We start from the raw sequence: 23279 nt of genomic DNA on the forward strand, positions 1-23279 counted from the left end.
CTATGGATAGGAGTTACTGACCAAAATGGAGTCAACAGATGTGCTATGCATCACCTGCCACAAAGCAGGCAGCTTTTTAAGAGAGAAGTTATTAAGACAGCTATTTAGAGTTATTCAGACATCTAAACTGAGTGTGAAAACGTGGAAAGTTTGGTTTGGTTACGATGGGGGTGTTATAGCCCATTTACAGGTATGGGAGGTGTGTTTGGTTTGTTGGTGGGGGTGTTTGGCTATCATATAGGGGGTTTCGAATGGTAATTTTACGGTTGTACGGCAGGTTTAAGGCCGGTCAGAGTAAGTGTTTTTCACGCTCAAATATTTTATTAAAAAAAATTTTTTTACACAAAATGAGTGTCATAATTCTTTGATAAAGGCATGGTCAGAAAAAAGGAAACTGTTAAAAACACCATTGTACAGTCTTTATACGGCCACCAGAGGGCATCAAAACAGAACCAACGGTATTTGAGAAAAACAAACTACTTTTGAGTTTCGCAATAGCTTAAGTCCCGCGACATATCTTGCATGTTTTTAGACATCTGTACAAAATAGTTTAAACTCCAATACTTTGCAGTCATTCTGACATTGAGCAACAACAAGAGTGCATATTAAAGTTAACATTATGACAATTCAGACGTCAGAACGTTATGCAGAACGTTACGACAATCTGGAAGTGATTTTCACCGCAATCTATCTTCCTCTATATAAAACAGCCCTAAATGATTTATAGACGTCTTCTGGATTCTAATGCTTGCCATTCATTTTTGTTTTTTGCAGTATGGAACCAGACTGTATGAGAAAGAAGGAAGTGATCACAGTAAATAAAAAAAATCGGTAATAGTTTCGAAGGAAATAGTTAATTGTCTAGCAATATTTCAGCTCTTCAAAATCACCAAATCTTACACAAATTGTGCCAGTTAAAATGTTTAAAGGAAGGTAATGTTCACTGTTACTAGTGTGTTTCTGTAGTCTAGTTTAAACACAAATAATAGGAAACATCCCTAGAATTAAAATAACTGCTTTGCGGAATAAAAAGTACTTTCATGAAATGCCATTATTTAACCAACTGAGAATTACAGTTTCATTTGTCATGCTGAATTTTCTTGGCATAGCACTGTTCTCCAAACCAAGAAGTTGGCAACAGTGGTCTCTGAGAGCTGCAGAGTCTGCTGGTTTTTGGTTTCATCTTAAATCAGTAACCAGCTTTTCCCCAAACAAGCACAAGAGGCGAGCTAACTGCATTACTGCGTTAATTTTGTGGGAAATTGAATAGGACACTTGACACAATGCAGTCTTGTAATGGCCACAGCGAGTCGGGACTTTTCCCGTGGCTGTACCTGAGTTTGGGATTGTATTTATTCCACAAGAGCTTACCACACTCTGTTGGCAAACCAACACTACTTCAAACAGCAATTCATTTCTAAGGTGGTCTCCCATCCAACACACATGCACACACTGATATGAACGCAGCACATGTGAACCCTTGGCTCCAGCAGATTAAAACGATTAGAACAGTGTGGCTGCTGGAAAAAATGATGGCATTCATTCGTTCTGTCAAATGTCGGCTGTGGCAACGGGGAGCTCAAACCGTGACGTTCATGTAATTCAGCTCAAACATAAAGCTGGCATTGAATTTAAGTGAAGATGTGTTTTCGAAAGTTCAGCGGCAGAGGGCGCAGTTTTAAACAATTGAAGAGTGGACCTGATGAACACTCTGAGACTTGTCTCATTGAAGCAAAGAAAACACGTCGAATGTAGTATTTATGGAGCGCTAGACATTCATTTATTTGCAGGAAAAACCAAGAAGCTGAGGATCTATTACAAAATGGAGCGTTTTTTCATGAAGGTGTTTCGAAATTAAACTTCTTTCCCATGAGTACCGCCCTCAACATTTTGCTGTCAGTGTGTAGTTAGCTCTGTGCAAGGGTGTTGGCAGTTCCACGGCGAGTGTGTGAACTTGTCCGCAAGTTCGGCGTTTCGCTACTTCGTGATTGATCAGGTAAGTTTTTCACACGTGCTTGTCTGATTCGCATGTTTTTAAAGAATTTTAGCCACATGTGAATGATCCTCACGTTGGATTTTTGGTTTTGATTTGAGTACAGGGGTCTGGAAAAGAAAAATGCCAGTTAGGTACAAATGCTTTATCAGAACCAGAAAAAAACAAGGAGCACTTATATCTGTAGTAGTCGGGGGTCCCTGATTTTGGGTAGCTGGTTTAGAATTGTGAGAGATGTCGATTTCCAGATATGATGATGTAAGAAAAGAGCATGACTGTAAGGTGTAGTGTGAAAACCTAACGTTATCCAGTTTATTTCTTCGGAAATGCTTTCTGATAATCGAGCTGGCGATTATCGATTGAGGTACGGCAGGTTACTGCACAAATTAAACGGCTTATCGGATATGCTCGGGTTGATTGACGAAACTGCAGAAATATTAATGCAAAGCACGTATTAGACGTAGCAGACGTACATTAACGTGTACCCTACTGTGGCATTATTTACAATTAGCGGTATGCAGATGTTTCCCATTGTAAAACTGATGTTTGCTCGTTTGGGAACTTCAAAAATCTAACGTTACCTAATGGTTAATTTGACCAAAAACGTGGGGGCTTAATTGAAAAAAATAAATACTAGGCTACTGGTAAACAAATACAAACACAATCGGCTTTTCTTTCTGTTGTCACAACGTTCATATCAACATTAATCTAGATTAATGTCAACGCATTGATATGAGTAGAGCAGGGGTACACAACTCTGGTCCTGGAGGATATGTCTGCGTGGTCGTTTTTGTTCCTGGCAGTTAGCTACCATAGTTTTCAGACAGCTGTATAGACTACGCTGGTGTACTACTGTACTTCAGCACAGTAAAATCCTTAGGATACACTTGCTGCCTGTGGCTGTGCCTGGCGCTTATACAGCTGTTATATCAAGAATATAATAAAGCTTGTTAAATAATTAAGGGAACAAGTCGGAACAGCATCTTGTAACTGTAACCCTTTAGCTGTAACCCCTTAATGTGTGCCCTAGGGTTACAGTTAAGGTAGAGTTGCAGGTCTTTTTCATATGTAAGTAATGACACCCTTGTTGGGAGTACCATATGGGGTAATAAATGTGACATGAAATGCTAATTTTTACCATGCATGTTCCCCTCATTTTACAAATATATCCTTTTTCACGTTTGACAGAAAAATGTCTTTGTATATTTGTGATATTTGAAGTGGCAGGTGTAAACATTAAATGCGTTGTCCCAAAATAAGCTAAATATTATATTATTCTGTGGCTTGTAATGTTTAGCTAAACGTATAATCATTTAGCTAAACATATGAACATTTAACTAAATGTATGAACCATTTAGCTTAATATTTACCCACTGAGCAAAGTTGCGTCCATCGAACGTCACCGCGTTGTCTGTGGGATGTCCCCAGAGCAGGGTGAAAGTTTAACAGACATTAGCTTTGTAGGCTATGTTCTTACACCTCATTCCTAATTGGGAGTTGCAGTGAGTTAAAAGACATTGGAGAATGTGGATGTCCAATGGACATTTACAAGAGAGCCAAGAACAACGAATCCATGTTTTTTGTCTCAGTGGATAGCTAAAAGTATTAAACATTTACCTAAATGTCTAAAAAATTCAGTAAATGCATGGAAGACTTGACTAAATTTTTAGCTACGGTGCTTTCCATACATTCATTTTATTTGGGCAGCCTGCCCAAATAGATTTTCCACTGCCCAACAATTCTTTTTTTGTGTTTGGTTTTTTATTTCCCCCCGTCAACAGTTTCTAGTTTACCTCAGTGCAAACGGTGCAAATGCGGTCCCAAATGAAAACTCGTATGTGCAACGGAACTCTGCTTTACTGTAGCATACAATCATAGGATTTCAAGAGAATAATCCAGCTCGCCGATTGCTATTTTGTCCACAAAGTGCAACTTTATATCATAATTAATCCATCCAAGAGATTGTTGTTCCTGTTGATTGCTTGGATGTCACGTCTGGTTATTGTGTTCACCGTACCACAGTATTCTTTTTCCCTGAAGACTGGGGTGACATAGCTCAGGAGGTGAGAGAGGTTGTCTGGCAGTCGGAGGGTTGCCGGTTCGATCCCCCGCCCTGGGCGTGTCGAAGTGTCCCTGAGCAAGACACCTATCCCTTAATTGCTCCCAATGAGCCGATTGGTACCTTGCATGGCAGCCTTTCACCGTTGGTGTGTGAGTGTGTGTGAATGGGTGAATGAGAGGCATCAATTGTAAAGCGCTTTGGATAAAAGCGCTATATAAATGCGGTCTATTTACCATTTACCAAGACTGCTTTACATTCCATGCAAATTAAAGGCTCGTTCAGATCAAAGATTTGCAATGCGACAAGCTGCACCTGGTGACACTCTTTGCAAAACTATGTTTGCAACATTATAAAGCTGACCCATTCACATCAATGCAATGATATGAGATGATGCTTGTGGTTACCATGGCAACAAATCTATCCACTTCCTTGTTTACAGTTACTACCTTGTTGTTTGCCGTTCTCATCTGGAAAATATCTAGGTCAATATAGTGAAAATGGATGAAAGTAGTAGTGATGGTGAGATGTTTGCTGTAGCAGCAGTACCACTAATACAGGCGAGGCTTCATAAGATGTGTGCTGTAGCAGCAGTACCACTAATACAAGCAAGGCTTCGTAAGAGCCGAGCATCCAGCCCTTGGAGGCAGCCACGGGTGCTTCGGTTACCGGTACACAGAGTGTACGGAACTAGATTTACCATCATTTCTTTATGTCACCCGTCTTTTCCCTGAGCTCTGTGAGCACCGAGGAGCATGCTCTTTTAATTAATTACCACAGTGAATTTTTTAGAAAGTATGTTGTCGCCCACGCACACACACACACACACGCACACGCACATACAGATACACACACATGCACACACACACACACACACACCACTGCCCACACCTGCTAAATGTATAAAACATTTACTAAATGTATGAAACATTTAAATATTAAGAAAATGTGCACGCACGTGTCTCTCTAGCAATGCGGTGCTAGTTACAACAAAATGGAAAACATGAAAAATAAATAAATAAAGAAAAGCTTTCTCTGTCAAACTCCAAAAGGACTAGAGTTAAATTCCAGGTGTTGAATATGCATTTGGAGTTTGTCGCTCTTGTCTCTCAACATGAGGACCAAATAAGTGTCAACACCAGCATAACCTCAGAGGGTTCACAGCAAGACGTATACCATTGGCAAGCCTCAAGAAACAGAATGGCCAAGCTAGAGTTAGCTAAAAATGAGAGTTCAGGAGCAGACTGTTATGGACAGATGAGTATGAACCTATACTAAAATGACGGAAAGAGAAAAACCTTTGAAAAATGGTAGTGTTATGGCTTGGGCATGTAGGGCTGCTGCTGGAACTGGCTGACCCGTCTATATCGATGATGCAAGCAAGTGCTGACGGCAGCAACAGGATGAATTCTGACGTTTAGAGAAATGTCTGGTCAGATCCAACCAAATGCCTCAAAACTCATTGGACGGCGCTTCACCTTGCAGCAGGACAATGACCCCAAACACCCTGCTAAAGCAACCAAGGACTTTTTGAAGGCTAAAAGTTGGACTGGCCAAGTCAATCACCTGCATGAAACTGAACATGCGTTTCATTTGCTGAAGACAAGTCTGAAGGCAAAAATCCCCCCCAAAAAAAAAACAGAAAATGAAGATGGCTGCAGTCCAAGCCCGGCAGAGCATCACCAGGAAAGATACCCAGCGTCTGTTGATGTCAGTGGGTCACAGACTTCAGGAAAAGAAATTACAACCAAGTACAAAATACAATTACTTTTCCCATTACTTTTGGTCCCCTAAAGTGGGCGATATATATACCCTTAAATTACAGTAATTTAACCTCTTATTCATTGTTTCAGTTAAAATCTAGTGTGCTTCAGTGCCAAGCCAAAACAACAAAAACTGGGTTGTTGCCCTTAGGGACTGACTATATGTATTTTTCGGATTAAAAATTTCCATGTGTCATTTCAAACAATTCATAAATGTGGGAAAATTGACATTTGTGTCATTAAATGTGAAAAAAAGGGGGTATTTTGGTTAAATGTGGGGAAAAATCTGTGATAAAATAATAGCATTTTGTTTCGCATTTGGCAACCGGGGTACCACATGTAAGACATTTTAAAAAAAAGTTTTTTTTTTCAGTCCCAGAATATTTTAAAAACATTTTTTAGTTTTATTCCTGTTGAAATTGTGAAAGTGCTATATAATACAGCACTGTCTGAACACCTTACAGGGAACCCAGCTGGACCGTTTAAAAATGAAATGATATCCCTAATGAATTGCTGAATCTAGGATTGAGGCTTATAACTTGCCTTGCCACAGAAGTACTCCATATTTAGGATACACGCTTAGGAAGAATGACATTCTAAACTCCACAGAATAATCACATCCCATTTTGTGTTCTGTGAAGTGTGTTTTCTTCATAAAAGCCTTGCTTTGTCGTTGATATTTTTGAATGAAGGAGTTAGAACATAAAAAATTTCCTCACTGCCCTTGACATTGCCAACTCTAGAGGTTGTTTGTTTTAGAAATAGTGGTCCTAGTCTTACGCAAATATAAAATTATCTGATTAGACTGAACTGAATGAGCTCTCACAAACAAACATCACATTTTACTGATTACATCCTACAGTGCACGTGTTCTGCAGCACAGAGATCTGAGGTCTAACTGCGAGACATTCTACAACACAGAGATCTGAACTCTAACTGTGAAACATTCTACAGCACAGAGATCTGAACTGTAACTGAGACATTCTACAGCACAGTGATCTGAGGTCTAACTGTGAGACATTCTACAACACAGAGATCTGAACTCTAACTGTGAGACATTCTACAACACAGAGATCTGAGGTCTAACTGTGAGATATTCTACAGCACCGAGTTCTTAACTGTAACTGTGAGACATTCTACAGCACTTTGTTCTTAACTGTAACTGTGAGACATTGTACAGCACAGAGATCTGTGCTCTAACTGAGACATTCTGCAGCACAGAGATCTGAGGTCTAACTGTGAGAAATTCTACGGCACAGAGATCTGAGTTCTAACTGTGAGACATTCTGCAGCACCAAGTTCTTAACTGTAACTGTGTGCGTGTGTGTGAGAGAGATAGAGAGGAGGGGGGTGCGGGGGGGGGGGGGGGGGGGGGAGAGGTTGTGAAATGCTTCCCCTGCTTTGGCCCTGTACTTTAACCCACTTTTTTTTAAAGGAAATTGGCTTGTTTATGAGAATGCTAAAATCCCGGTAACTGTTTCCCACATGGAGCAGAGGCTTGCAGAGCCCGTTCTGTGGAACATAGTAGAAACCATTATTTATTAATTTATTTATTTATGCGTTCATTTATGTAGAGGGGTTAGCGGCAAGCGAGGCCCCTGGGAGTAGGCGTTGCCCAACCTGCAGTGGGACGGGAATGGTTCGTTCCTTGAACTCGCTTTATTTGCTTTGTTCTGATGCGGACTCTGTTCCGCGTCCTTTGAGCCACGATGGCCACCGTGCGCGGTGGTGGCCTTTGTGTTTACCCTTAATGAGCCTGCTGAAAGAGCGAAACACCCCCCCCCCCCCACCCCCACCCCCACCCCCGTAAGCTACAGCAGGAATGTCTCGCGCTCCTCTATTTTTAAACCCCGCTCCACCAGAGCTCCCTGGTTACACGGGGTTCAGGCCTGGCCTCCCCATACGACGCCCGGACGACACCGTCGTGTCACAGTTAAACTGTCATCGTTCGTTGTGTTTTGTACAGAGGCCTGAATTCACTGCCAACTCGGAAGTTGTTGTTAAATGTTATTACCGTAATAATCGTGCTGGTGAGAGTAGGAGTAGTCATAGCGGTAGTAGTAGCAGTGATATCATTATTATGATTATTTATTGTTTGATATAGCCTAGTAGTAAAACAATGGCTGCTTAGCTTTTAGAGGGGCACTGGGAGTTCTTAATTGGAAGAGTGATGTACTGCAGGGAAGTGCCACAGTTTGAGTTCCGATTTTCGAGCCCTTGACAGAATTCCATTTTGATTTCTGCAGAAAATATGCTGCGCAGTTAACATAGCTAACATAGCATTTCATGTTTTGTTCTATGACATAAATTACACCTAGCTATTGGTATCTCAACTGTGAATTTCGAAGCTGTTATGTGTTTCAAGTTGATAACAAGTTTCTATATTGAAACTACAACAATGGTCGCTTTCCGTCAAACCACCACTTAAGTTTATATACTAGCCCACCAGCAGGCAACAACCATTGTATTTTCATTTTAGCATCTTATTAGCAACATACTTTTTTAAAGCACATAATGACTTCTGAATTCATGGTTGCGATATTAATGGGTGTAAATTATCTCGTAGAACAAAACGTGAAACCCGCTTAGGTTTACGTTAAGCACAGACATTATTTTCTCCAGAAAACGAGAAAATGAAATCCTTACGGGAAAAAAAGCATTGGAAATCTGCCAAGGAAACCCATGGCGGAAGAAACTTTTGGGTTGGCCTACAAAAAGACATCATCACTGTAACACCCTATAGAGAGGAGGATTATGAGGTCATTGCAGTGAAGTACACTCCAGAAGAGAAGTTTCATTGTGAGGTCATAACAGTGAAGTACTCCAGAAGAGAATGGTCATTGTGAGGTCATAGCAGTGAAGTACTCCAGAAGAGAATGGTCATTGTGAGGTCATAGCAGTGAAGTACTCCAGAAGAGAAGGGTCACTTAGATGTCATAGCGGTGAAGTACAGCAGTAGAGCAGGGTCACTGTGGCTGCTATGTCAACATCTCTCCTGTTTCCTTCACGCAGGGGCCAGCATTACCATGGCTATTGTCCTCCTCCTGGTCCTTGCCCTGGTGACAGGGGTCGGATCGCTGGCCTCAACCGCTCCACCGACCACATCACAAGGTAACCCCTAAAAAAACAACAATTACCATCCTGCTTTGCATGCGCTTTGTGGTGCTGGGAGTTCAGTCACAATTTGGTTTTGAGTGTGTGACATTGTTAATTCCTGGAAACACGTAGAGCTGCGTATATCCACTGCACATATAACAACCTTCTACTAAGCACACCGAGGCCTCTTCTCTATTTAAGAATTCTATTTTGTTTAAAAAGTCGATTTGCATTGATTGTGCTCCAAGTTAAATTGGAGCTGTTTGCCGTTGAAAGAATAGCATTTTAAATACTGGCTGAAGATTCAGAGCAAAGCAGAGCTGAGCACATTATGTCTCGGTTTCTGCAAAACAAGCACACAAGGACAAACACAACAAAATTCCTCAAATTAAGAAATACATTCTTGGAATGAGACTTAAATACATACCAGAGTGATTACGGGGTCTGGTTCACTGTATTTTAATATAGAACAAACCAAGCCGGTTTTAAAGTGACAGGGTCGGTCTCTTTTGTAGGCTGTTCTGAAACCACGAACAGCAGAACGCTTTCCGAATTAGTCTCGGCCTGGGGAAAGTGGGTCGGGCACGTTTCCGTATGAGAACCGCTGCGGTGCTCCCACAGTGCCGAACAGCGTTCCCAGTGTTCCTGGCACTGGCCCATGGAAATCTGCGCTTAGATTTATGGCTCAGGTCGAGCTCTTAGTCTACACGTGGGCTCCGGAGGTCGGTGACCTCCTCGGCCTGCGCTTGGGTTGGCACCAAGCCAGCGTCCAGCATTCCCGATGACTGAAAGTCCACTGATAAACTGAGTCGGTACACAGAGTACTCAGTGCGCAGAGGGAGTGTGTAATCTCTAGTAAACATAGGTTTTAGTGTGTAAACTGTAGTACACAGAGGACTCGGTGTGTAATCGTGGGCAGATTTTAGTGTATAATCTGTAGAATCTCAGAGAGCTCAGTGTGTAGTCTGTAGTGCACAGAGATTTTAGTGTGTAATCTGTAGCACACAGAGGGCTCAGTGTGTAGTCTGTAGTGCACAGAGATTTTAGTGTGTAATCTGTAGCACACAGAGGGCTCAGTGTGTAATCTGTAGTACACACCGGGCTGAGTGTGTAATCTGTAGTACACACAGGGCTGAGTGTGTAATCTGTAGTACACACAGGGCTGAGTGTGTAAACTGTAGTACACAGGGCTGAGTGTGTAATCTGTAGTACACAGAGGGCTCAGTGTGTAGTCTGTAGTACATAGGGCTGAGTGTGTAATCTGCAGTACACAGAGGTTTTAGTGTGTAATCTGTAGTGCACAGAGGTGTTAGTGTGTAATCTAGTGCAGGGATATTTTAGCATGCTATCTAGAACACAGAGGGCTCAGTGGGGAAGAGGGGGAGTAGAAAAGTTATTGCCTTTCTTTAACCTCACGATTCCAGTCACACAACATAGGGCAACTTCTGTCGACCACTATTTTATCCTACATTTGGGGGTTATTTTTTAACTCATAGAAAGCGAAGTCCAAACAAGTCCTGAGAGAATCGATTATTATTGAGAGAGAGAGAGAGAGAGATTATTTATAATTATTATAATGCTACTAATTTAATAACGTATAATGTTATTAAATCAATGTATACAGGCACTAAATGTGCAATTAAGATTGGAAAAAACAAAGCAGATTCTTCAGTCAGGGGCATGGAGTGAGACAGGCCTCACTTTTTAACATTTATATTAATGAACTGGCTACAACTTTGGAAAAACCAACTTCCCCTGGTCTCACATTACCGGACAAAGAAATCTAATTTTTTGCTCTGTGCAGATGGTCTAGTTCTACACAGTCATCTTCCAAACAGGGGATGCTGCGGAATCTAGACTCTTTGGAGACCTGGGCCCTTGCTGCAAATAAAAAAAAGACAAAAATAGTGATTTTCCAGAAAAGATTCAGATCTCAGGAAATCAGATGCAATTTTACACTGGGGAAAACAAGTAGGCCTATAGCTCACGCCATAAATTACACATAGCCTAGGTTTAAAGATTAGCTCAACAGGGAGCTTCAACCTGGAATGAACTGAAGGAGATAGCATGCAGGCCATTTTATGCCACAACAAAACAATTTAAAATTGATATACCAATTAGGATTTGGCTCAAAATATTTAAATCAACAATTGAACCAATTGCACTATATGGCAGCGAAGTGTGCGGTCCGCTTACAAAGCAAGATTTTTCTAACTGGGGTAAACACCCAGCTGAAATCCTGCATACAGAGTTCTGTAAAAAATATCCTCCATGTGCAGGGAGAACCACCAATGCATGCAGGGCAGAATTAGGCCAATATCTGCGACTTGTTAACTTCCAAAAAAGACCCAGTAAATTCTGGAAGTGCCTATAAAATGGTGACCCCCCACTCATGCCATTAGGACGCCTTGAACCCCCTCTAACACCATCCAGCTTCAGGACAGCCCCATTCCAGTTACTCCAGTTAGGACCAACCAAACCATAACACATCAAAAACAAAATGACATTACCCATTGGGAAGCTGAAACAGAAAATCTGAGCAAATTGGCACGTCAGCACTTAACCGAGAGTGCACTGTGGCAGACTATCTGACCACGGCGAAAAACCACTAGCTAAGGAAAACATTGACCGAGTACACATTCGGCGAGCACAGCCTGGTGATAAAGATCGGTCGACTCAGGCAGACCTGGCTGCCCAGGCAGGAGAGGCTGTGCTCCCGCTGCAACGAAGAGCAGGTAGAGACAGAGCTGCACTTCCTCATTAAATGTGAGAAGTATGAATAAATTAGTGAACATTTTTTCCCCAAATTCATGACAAAATTCCCAAACGTCTCAAACCTACCTGAATCATAGAAAATTCTAATTCTCCTGGGAGTGGAAAGGTGCTCCCAAAATTTGGTCGCACAATATATATCTACCTGCCACAACCTGAGTGACAGTTGTGACCCTTATAAAATAATAAATTGTGATGAATTGCCATTTGTTGTTTAAATATTATTCTGCATCGAATAATTATTGGTTTACATAGTTGCATGTGTTTGTTTGTTTATAATTCATGACATTGCACTGTAGTTAATGTACATTGCAATGTGTTTTGTGAAGCTTTGGCAGTACATATACTGAAATATGTCATGCCAATAAAGCATTTTGAATTTAATTCAGTTCAATTGAGAGAGCGAGCGAGCGAGAGAGAGAGAGAGAGAGAGAGAGAGAAAGAGAGAGATGGAGAGAGAGAGAGCGAGCGAGCGAGAGAGAGAGAGAGAGAAAGAGAGAGACTGATTTATTGGTTTTATAATCAGAACCTTAGGCTCTCAGAAGCACAGTTCCAGGGACAGTAGCACCTGTTCCAGGCTATTTTTAACCTGCCCTGGACTTCAACCTCTAAGTAGATCACTCTCAAGTGTTTCTGATACCAACTCTGAAAGCATGCTGCTCTGTGCTTATGATCAGACTACAGTATTAATGTCATGATATCCCACTGCATTATTATTTATTATGAATATTATTATTATTATTAGTAGTAGTAGTAGTAGTAGTAGTATTAGTAGTAGTAGTAGTAGTAGTAGTAGCAACAGCAGCAGTGAAATGATGATGCTTTGTTTATTTTTATTGGCTATAATAACAACAACAACAATGTTAACAACCATAAGTGTAGCTGCAAGCAGCAATGTCGGGGGCCAAGCACAGAAGGTGAGCCGCAGAGTGCAATTTCCATCTTTCTAAACAAGTGCTGAAGTTTTGTAACAATTTAGTTGCCTTCACACCACTGTAGTGTTGCTGGGGTGCAGTGAATGCTTCAATGGAAGAGGGAGAAAGGTGGTGTAAAAAGGTTCAGTCCTTTCTTCTTCCCAGCCTGGCGCTTGCACACATATGGTCCTTCTGTTGGTGAAGCACCTGGTCATTTGCCCCTCTGGAGCAAAAGTCCCCCTTTGAGCTGTCGATTTTCCCCCCATTGTTTCCACATAAGCGAATGTATAAACTGGTTTGAAATCTGTGTAAATAAGTGTTTTCTCAGAGAGAGGCTGTGACTTGCAGATCAGGGAGGCTGGGAGCTGTCTCCACGGTGACTTGAGCTCCCTCCGATTGCACAGTCACATACGGGAAACACACAGGCAGCTGGGGCTCAGGGTCGGGCACAGGATCTGTGCACACATCTGTGCGCTAGTGCATTATGGGTACAAAACGTAGTTCCACAGCGGGGTTTGTTATGGGAAACGGAATACGCTCTTCCGAACAGCAAACCTGTAGGGAGCATAACGTTGTGATAGTAACTCAACCAGCAGGTCTGCAGTAACCTTACCACCAGTTTGCTGTTTTTATAATAGTAATTCTGAGAACAAAAAGAATCCTAATAGCTGTCCTGACAGGACAGAGTCGGCGGGAAGCAGAAAGCCGCTACTGCATTTAGCCTCTGCAGACTGTCATTGGCTGTTTTCCTCAGAGAGAAAGCGTCTCTGTTCTGTCATTGGCTGTTTTCTGCAGAGGGGAATCCTCTCCATTCTGTCATTGGGTGTTTTCTGCAGAAAGGAATATCACAGCTGGCTGGATTTGTAGTTTCTGGCCCGTCTTCTCTGAGCGCCCTCTAAAGGTCCCCACTTCACCAGATGTGATTTCTGTTGTGTAACCGAGCGAAGGAGAAACACGCAGCTCTGTCAAATTTACGGCCGCGTGAGTTTATATGGAAAGCAGATGCGAGGGAGGGTCTCTGGTTTGCGTTTTACTCTGTGAGTGGACCGCGGTCGGCGGCCATGTTAGCAGGCGCACCTCCCCGCTGATGCCGAACGGAAGTTTTGTCTCCACTCTCACCGGGCTGTAACGACCGTCTGACCGTCTCCCTGTCTTCCTCCCTCTCTCCTTCTCTTCCTCCCACTTGCCCTCTCTTCCTCCTCCTCTCCCTCTCTTCCTCCCCCTCTCCCTGTCTTCCTCCCCCTCTCCCTCTCTTCCTCCCACTCTTCTTCTCTTCCTCTTGCTCTCCCCGTCTCAGCGCCCCCTGGAGGTCCCCACTTCACCAGCTGTGTCTCCCGGGAGATGGAGACATTCCGCTGTTGGTGGACTGCAGGAAATTTCCAGAACCTATCAGAGCCTGGAGCCCTGAGGGTGTTCTTCCTGAAGAAGTAAGAGAGCAGGCAGCACTGGAGGAAGCACAGGGTTTACCAGAGGGAATGAATATGCAGTGTGGACTGAGAGACCTACATTAACTCCTATTGGTAGTTCATATTAGTGGCCCACATTAGCTGCTATTGCTAGAATCATTTCCTAGGTCATTAGTTCTGACACCAGTGGAGATGATCTTTAGTTCTGACACTAGTGGAGATGATCTTTTGTTCTGACACCGGTGGAGATGATCTTTAGTTCTGAGACCAGTGAAGATGATCTTTAGTTCTGACACCAGTGGAGATGATCTTTAGTTCTGAGACCAGTGGAGATGATCTTTAGTTCTGAGACCAGTAGAGATGATGTTTAGTTCTGACACCAGTGGAGATGATGTTCAGTTCTGACACCAGTGGAGATGATGTTCAGTTCTGAGACCAGTGGAGATGATGTTCAGTTCTGAGACCAGTGGAGATGATCTTTAGTTTAGTGACCAGTTGAGATGACGTTTAGTTCTGACACCAGTGGAGATGATGTTTACCCCTGACACCAGTGGAGATGATGTATACCCCTGAGACCGGTGGAGATGATCTTTAGTTCTGAGACTAGTGGAGATGATCTTTAGTTCTGAGACTAGTGGAGATGATCTTTAGTTCTGAGACCAGTGGAGATGATCTTTAGTTCTGAGACCAGTGGAGATGACGTTTCCTCCTGACTGTTCTCCGCAGTGGATCGCCCAAAGTCTGGCAGGAATGCCCGCAGTACAGCTGGTCCGTGGAGAGCGAGTGCTTCTTCAACAAGACCCACACCTCCATCTGGACGACATACTGCCTCCAGCTGGTCTCGAAGGACAGAGGCGTCACGTATGACAACACATGCTTAAGCGTGGAGAACATAGGTGAGCCCCCGGGCCCTGCACACATCTCCGTTTACCCCGAGGCACATTGGCCTCCGTGTAGGTGGAGGACAGCGGTTAAGAATGTGTGGTTCCGGAAAGTTCTGCGTAAGATAGTGCAGAACACTTCACGATTTGATTTTGGCTCCTTCCACATCGGGCACTTCAGCCTCCAGGAAAAACTAACTCATTTATCAGAGTGATTTATTTAATTGTGATTGATTTAGCTGTAAACTGCTTCTCGTTTTATGATTTAAAAGTGATTGACATGTATGCGTCGTCGATGCTTTGCGCCTCAGTGCACCCGGACCCCCCCGTGGGCCTGAATTGGACCCTCCTGAATGTCAGCCAGTCCGCGTTGCACTTCGACGCCGTGGTACACTGGAAGCCGCCATCCTCGGCTGACGTGGAGAAGGGGTGGATGACCCTGGTGTACGAGGTGCAGTACCGCGAGAAGACTAGCCCGCACTGGAACACGGTGAGTGCTACCAGTCTCCAGCACCTTCAGTGAAACTAAGTGCTAAATTCAGTGAAGCTAAGTGCTAAATTCAGTGAAGCTAAGTGCTAAATTCAGTGAAGCTGAGTGCTAAATTCAGTAAAGCTAAGTGCTAAATTCAGTGAAGCTAAGTGCTAAATTCTGTAAAGCTAAGTGCTAAATTCAGCGAAGCTAAGTGCTAAATTCAGTAAAGCTAAGTGCTAAATTCAGTGAAGCTAAGTGCTAAATTCAGTGAAGCTAAGTGCTAAATTCAGTAAAGCTAAGTGCTAAATTCAGTGAAGCTAAGTGAAGCTAAGTGCTAAATTCTGTAAAGCTAAGTGCTAAATTCAGCGAAGCTAAGTGCTAAATTCAGTAAAGCTAAGTGCTAAATTCAGTGAAGCTAAGTGCTAAATTCAGTGAAGCTAAGTGCTAAATTCAGTAAAGCTAAGTGCTAAATTCAGTGAAGCTAAGTGAAGCTAAGTGCAAATTCTGTAAAGCTAAGTGCTAAATTCAGTGAAGCTAAGTGCTAAATTCAGCACTTAGCGATACCAGCACTGTGGCATGCCGCCAGGCGGGGGTCAGATGTGCCGTGTGAAAAATGCTTTTAAAAAAAATGTGAAAGTTCAAATGAATTTAAAACATTTTAATGAACAAAAAACCCATTCACAAAACCAAAGGTAAATGTCATTAAAATGGAGACCGCTGAATTAAAACCCTGAAAGAACACTTAGGCCTGCTGTTGAAATGTCACATCGACGTCAGTAAGTCGCTCGCATTTGAGAGTGCGTGTGTCATGAAATTCTTGAAATTTGGATAGTGTGCCGTGGAAGGAAAATAGTTTGGAAATGCTGGTAGTGTTTTTTATGTGTTTTGTGTAGAGTGATGACTTTACTTTTTGCGTAATGTTTTTGTGTGAGGTGTGTAGAGTGATGATTTTACGTGTTGCGTGATGTTTTTACGTGTGTTGTACAGAGTGATGATTTTATGTTGCGTAATGCTTTTATGTGTGTTAAAAACATAAAAGCATATGTGTGTAGAGATGATTTTGTGTGCACTGTTTGCTTAGTTTAAGCGCGTGTTGTATAGTAATAATTTTGCATGTGTTGTGCTATGTGCTGGTTTAGTTGGATTAGTTTAAGCGCGTGTTGCGTAGCGATTATTTTGCGTGTGTTGTGCGAAGCGGTGGTTGAGTTGGCTCGGTTTCGGCACGCGGTGCGGGTGATTTTTTTGTAAATGCGTGATTTCCGCGGTGCGCTGATTTTTCCGGTTCTCTCCTGCAGCTGGACTGGGAGAAGAGCTCGTCTCATTCGCTATACGGCCTGCGCGTCAACACTGAGTACGAGGCGAGGGTCCGGTGCAAGATGCTGTCGTTCGTCAATGCCGGCGAATTCAGCGAGCCCATCTTCATTTCCCTCCCAAGGATACACACTAAAGGTGAGTACGGTCCGGCAGTAGGGGGAAAGGTGTGTGTGTGTGTGTGTGTGTGTGTGTGTGTGTGTTTGTGTGAGTGTGTCTGTGTGTGGTATCTGTGTAACCATATATGTTTCATGCTGTCTGTGTGTGAAGCACTTTTCACACCAAAGGACATAAAAAAAGCACAGCCAAAATACCCCCCCTCTGAGAGGCTAAGTTATTGGGTACTCTGTGGCCACATGACACTAATGTAGAGCAGAGGGTGCATTTGTTTTTTTCATTCAAAGAGTCAGTCAGTTGTCCGGACAGACTTGTTACTATGTGAGCCTTTTTTTTCTGTGGCGCCCCTCAGATGCTTTGTAATACCGCCGCTGGTGTGAAATACAGGGTGGATTAATAAACTTACCGTAAACGGTAACAGTGGAATTCCACTATGGCAAATTGTTTTCATCCAAAAAGTTTCAAATTCAAAATTTACACTTATATGTGTAACATGTTTTGAATGTGGTACATTATCAGTAATGTTCCGCACAGTCACTGCCCATAACAATTAAATGTGCTGTAGTTTAGCTTGCAGCCCTAGGAATACTTAAACAGTTGAAAAACCTGTTCTGTTTTTCAGAGTCGAAGATTCCTGTAGTGGTCCTCCTCATTTTTGGAACGGTGGGGGTTGGAGCCCTGCTCCTGCTGATCATCTACTCTCAACAGCAGAGGTAGGTGTTAACTGCTTACACTAGTGGCATAGTGGCACTAGTAGCAGTAGCAGTAGCACTGGTAGGCACTGGGGTTAAATTAATTCAGTGAGCACCTACAGATTCAGTCTTTCTCACTGGCCAGCGTTGGTCTCACAGTGGTGCTTTTTCATTGGACAGCACTGGTCTCACAGTGGTGCATTGTCATTTGCCAGTACTGGTGTCAGAGTGGTGCATTCTCATTGGCCAGTGCTGGTCTCACTGGGTGTCTTATCCTCTATAACTCCTCCCTTCTTGCCAGGCTGATGGTGATTTTCCTGCCCCCTGTACCCGCCCCCAAAATCAAAGGGATTGACTCAGAGCTGCTGAAGGTACTTTTCCTGCTGAACCACAACATGACCACTGAACATACCGTTTAAACACAGTCTGACCACTGAACACCAGTTAAACACAATCTGACCACTGAACACCAGTTAAACACAATCTGGCTGCTGAACATACTGCTTTAGTCATAGGCAGAGAGAAAGTCATAAGTATGTAAACAGGTATGTGAATATGAAATATGTCACTCCACGTGTAAGACCAAATATGACAATATAAAGTACCGTGTGATCTCAAAGTTTTCAGTGTGAAGCGTATCTGTGAATAGTATGTTCCTATGGTAACATCCCCCCTCTCCCCTCCCCCAATAGAAAGGCAAATTTGACCAGCTGAGCTCCATACTGAACAGCCACCACATGTACAAGCCGGACGTGGCCTTGGAGGACCCCTGGGTGGAGCACATCGAGCTGGACTTCGACGAAATGGGAGAGAGGGAGGAGCACTGGGACACCCAGAGCCTCCTGCAGCCGGCCCCGCCCACTCCTTACGACCCCTCCCTCAGGGACGACGACTCGGGCCGAGCCAGCTGCTGCGACCCGGACCTGCCCGACCCGGACACCCCTCTCCCGAGCCCCGCCCTCTCCGCCCCCCGCCTCCTCTCCCCCCCGCGGGCGGGCAGGGACTTCTACACCCAGGTGGGAGAGGTGACCCAGGCGGGCGTGGTGGTTCTGGCATCCGGGATGGGCCCAACGAAGGAGGAGGAGGAAGAGGAGCTGAAGAAGAAGAAGATGTTCCAGCTGGTGGTGGGGACCCCGGCGGGGGGCGGGTACACCTCGGAGGACGACGCCAGGCGGTTTAGCGGTAACCCCGCCCCCACCTTGGACTACACCCTGGTGAAGGACGTCGGTGACCAGCGCAGCCTCCTCCTCAACCTCGCACCGCCTGACCCCGCCCACACCAAGCCCCTCCCCCTTGCATGCTCAGCCCAAGTAGGTCCTGCCCCTACTAAGCCCCTCCCCCTGCCCGCTGGCTACCTAACCCCTGACCTGCTGGCCAGCATGTCACCGTGATTGGCCCCAGGGGGTAACGAGCACACGGGGTCTGAGTTACCGGGCGAACTCTGGGCGTGAGGCCCAATTCATTTTTTTGGGGAATGCGTGTAAAAGTTCAAAAAGGGACACCCGCCACCTTAACTGGAGGATAAAGCTTACCAGTGTTATTGACTACGAGCCTGATTAAATGTGACATTCATGGAGATACACATGTTTACTGAGAATGCCGCACAGTATTCACCCCGTGACACCCCCAGGCTGTCACCACCTACGACACCCTGTTCCACGGCAGTGACAGCACCCTGTTCCGTGAGAGTCACTGACACACTACACCAGCCCGTTCCGTGGCAGTCAGTGATACACTACACCGTCCTGTTCCGTGACAACCAGCGACACACCACCCTACTGCCCTGCTCAAGGTCACATTACATGCTGCTATGCTGAAGTCCGCCAACACGTTTAAAATTAAAAGTTTACTCCGAAGCGCACTGAGGTGAACCCCGCTCAGTGCAACAGTAGTAAGCTGATCCACTGACTAATGTGACTTCTGAATTATAATGGTACAAAGCATATTCTCTCATATGAACCGTGATATTGGCTTAAAACACTAATAAGCTTGCGCAGTTACGAACGCGAGCATTGAAATTGCCTCAGCAGTAGTACGCTTATTCACAGATTAATCTGGACTTATGAAGGATGTAAACTAAGTGAACTACTTGTATCAACTCCTGTATCCTTGGCCTTTTTCGAAGGGAGCCTGGAGCAGCTAGTCTTGGATTGTGTGTGCTTTGTGTAAAAATGGTTACATCATATCCACTTGAGACTTCTAAAGAACACGACGTGCGGTTTAGGCTGCTGATTCACCCCAAGGGTGTTTAGCTGTGTGCTGAAGACTCCTGCCTTAATTGCGCTCCTACAAAGCCTTTTATTCCTGTGTATACGTGAATATCAGTAGAGATAGCGGTCCAAAGGTGAAGTCGCCAGAGTTCAGAGAAAATACAGATGGATGTTCTTTCAGCCACTCTAGCATAACTACAGTATTTAGCAAAATGCCACAAAACACACACACATGCATTTACAAAATTGTGTGTGATGAACATGTATGTTTTACAGCTAACCCTCAGGATGTTATGATGGGCTTAGATATGCCTGAATCTAATTATAGCACATTCAGTATTAACCACTTGGGAAACAGATTTTTGTATTTGTGCGATTCTGTGTAAAGGGTGCCAAAACTTTAAACCCAAAGTATGTATTTCTTTATTCCACATATTATGATGGCTGTTACAGAAGAGTGTGGAAAACAGAAACTTGTGTGTATGATATATAAACAGCATGCTAAATGGAAGTTCGCCTGTAAAATGTAAGCTGCTTGCTCATAGGGAAAACTGTTTCCTTTTCAGTGTCTCCTCGCTGATGCCATGATTTGTCTGACAGTGTAAGAAGCCGTTCCTCTCTAGCTTTAATTTTACTCAGAGTCCAGATGGTGCATCCTTCTGGCTAGCACTTTTAATGGTCAACAGATTTCAGTTTCTAACTTTTTTCTTTTGTTGCTTCTGCTTTTGTATCGAGAGCATAAGATAACATTTTTGTCTGCTGACGGTTGACGACTATGTTAGTTATGCAGTGTCCAGTTTTGAAATATCACAGTACGTTATGTGTCAGCCCCACCAGCTCAAGTCATCCAAATGTGCAAGCTATTGGATGAATTATTGAGGGGGAAGGCATTGTGAAAATAGTGTATTTTTTGTGACAAAAGTAATTATAAATACAGTAAAAATACACCAAATAAAAGTCTAATTATCTCCTATTTTTTGATTAAGCCCAGTTTTTACCTACACGTTCATAACAAGCCTTTACATGGGTGATGCACAATGAACTTAGTTCTTTACATAGGATGTACCGTACCACACCATGGAGACAACTCTCTACATGAGAGATGTACTATAAGGATGGTTCTTTGCACAGGAGATGCACCATGAAGCCAACTTTTTTCATTGAAGCTACACTAAATTTCCACGAGAGATGTACTATGAAGTCAGTTCTTTTCACAGGAGATGAACGCAAAATAAAAAGTGTCCTCATTTCAGCTCTGTTGCAGCGTGTCCTTCTCACCAATTCTGCAAGTCATTGTCTCTCCAAAGAAAGACCTTATTGGACCTAAATGGCCTTATTTCAAAATACCTAAGAAGGGAAAAACCGGCAATGGCCTCTGCTGGTTTTATATTTTTTTAGATTGTGTGTGGTGGTATTTATATTGAAATGTCTTAAAATGTAGTAAACTTGTGATACAGTATAGGCTATGTGAAGTACAGTATATGTGAACCACCACGTATGACTTAATGTACCACATTAACAGAAGTCAAAGGCATACTATGCAGGATTTTTTTTTTGCCTTGCTGTGGTCCTGTTCCATCTACAATCCCGCCCACTCAATCCAAGTACCTGACTGAGTCACTCACACACTGGTTCATTAGAAACTACTGGTAAATTTCTCCCATCAGTTACTCGGGCCAACATTAAATTGTCTGGTCGGGACCACGAATCGGACATGTACAAATAATTTGAAAACCGGACATTCCGGTCAAAAATCCGGACGTGTGGCACCCTAGCTGGATACCTAGGTGATGTAACTTACATGTCCAATGGAAAACAAGCCAACTCCATGTCGCTTTTCAACCCCTTGGCGAACTTCAGCTGACACCACCCAGGAAAAGCAATTGCAAGTTTATATCGAATGAGTCCTGCTGTCTGCTTTTCTTTTTGCTTTGCTCAATCTGGGACATTACAACTGCTAGCGAGCTAGCACAAACCACAAATCTGATCCCAAACCACAGGCTCTGTAGCTACACCCACCCCTCCCCACACAGAAAAGACATCCATGCCCAGAAACATCCCAAACACATTTTAGAATAACGAATACAGGTAAAGGTGTATGAATTCAATGAAGGTGCATGAAGACAGATTGCCAGTGCATCATAGATATGCCTTAGCATGGTTATTTAATAATACTTTCAAGGTAAAAATCCTGCATAGTATGCCTTTAATGTTGCTCATTATTAAGCTTTCGGGTTTACATTTATACCTGAATATACACTGTGTATTTAAAAAATCACAATATTTGTAATTACAGTTTTCTTTTAAGTAAATTTAAATCTTTTTTTTCTGGCAGTGTAATGTTTTCTCTCAGGCATAACGTGCTGTGTAGATGTAGAACCTTAATTTTGTATTGAAAAATAAGCTACTTTTTTAAATGTCATTTTTACCTGCTGGTACTTCGTAGATATTTTTGTTGTATATGGAACCCATGTGGAAATAAAGTGTATGCTGAAGCAAAGTATTTTATATTTTAGCAGACTTTAACAGTGCAATTGAAGTTCATATAATGCTTAAATTTGCTGAAGTACAGCTGGTGTTAGAGCTTTCTGCATGTGTGCTTTGGCCTGTGACTAACCTTGCTGGTGGAATCTGTAACCCTTTATACTGGTCTTGCCAAAATAGATAACATGCAGAAAATGTCATTTCTGGTCATAATTTTTCTAACGGGCAAGGCATGAGTGTTTAACTGTTGCATGTGAACAGCTCCAAGTTTTTGTGCAAATACATGAACTTTGTCCTTCTAAATAGACAGCCTGTGAATTGGCAGTTGCCAACCATCTGTTATTCCAGTGGAGATTATGCATGAAGATCTTTTTTTTTCTTTCTTATTTTTCACTCAAAATATGAGAACTCAAGCAGTTGTAATCCTTAGATACACATTAAGCATTGTTGTCTTTTACATGGACAGTAAGAAACAATCTTTTTTAATGTGTGTTTATACATAGCTGTATATCCCAATGACACCATGGTAGCCATTGAATTATGCAGACCATATATGTAGCAGGGTATGATTTTATGAAATCTTGCATTTTGCTGCTACGTTTCATAATACTGCTATACTACTATTTTAAAAATGTTGGAACTGAAAATACATGTGCTTTTATTTGTCACTTTCATGATACAAATGTTGTTAGTGGGGATGTGACTCTACAGATAGGTTAGATCTGGACCTCAGTCCAACCACGACCCCCAACGGGTCAACCCCTTGGGCATAATTTTTACGATGTTTCTTTCTGGCTTTCACTTGCAATGTGAAATTATGCATCAACACATGCTATTGCCCAAAACTCTGTGGGGTCTTTCCTGACTTCTGCCCTGTTTCCGTGGTGTTTAAAGATCACATGGAATCTAATAATTAAATGTATTTTTTGTTGTTTTCTGTTTCTCCTTGTTTTGTGTGATCTTTGTTTCTGCAATCATCCATGGAGCTTGCAGTTCATAAACTTCTGATAAACTGAGTTGTATTCATGTATCAGTAGTGAGATATAACCATTGTCATTTCTTTACATTAATTTTAAGCTTAAGATTTACATTAATAATGTTCAGGTGTG

General features: G+C 42.9%; 1 protein-coding gene across 1 annotated transcript; it reads left to right on the forward strand.

Moving 5' to 3' along the window:
* Positions 1–1677: 1677 nt before the first annotated feature.
* On the forward strand, positions 1678–23112 carry LOC118212918 (growth hormone receptor-like). Its single transcript, XM_035391424.1, has 9 exons — positions 1678–1996; positions 8828–8926; positions 13895–14024; positions 14730–14899; positions 15196–15374; positions 16652–16805; positions 17407–17497; positions 17778–17847; positions 18169–23112. The coding sequence occupies exons 2-9, from the start codon at positions 8842–8844 to the stop codon at positions 18865–18867; spliced, it is 1578 nt and encodes a 525-aa protein (XP_035247315.1). The 5' UTR covers positions 1678–1996; positions 8828–8841; the 3' UTR covers positions 18868–23112.
* The last annotated feature ends 167 nt before the right edge of the window (positions 23113–23279 follow it).

Source organism: Anguilla anguilla, chromosome 14 (genome assembly GCF_013347855.1).
Source record: "Anguilla anguilla isolate fAngAng1 chromosome 14, fAngAng1.pri, whole genome shotgun sequence".
NCBI classification, from domain to species: Eukaryota; Metazoa; Chordata; class Actinopteri; order Anguilliformes; family Anguillidae; genus Anguilla; species Anguilla anguilla.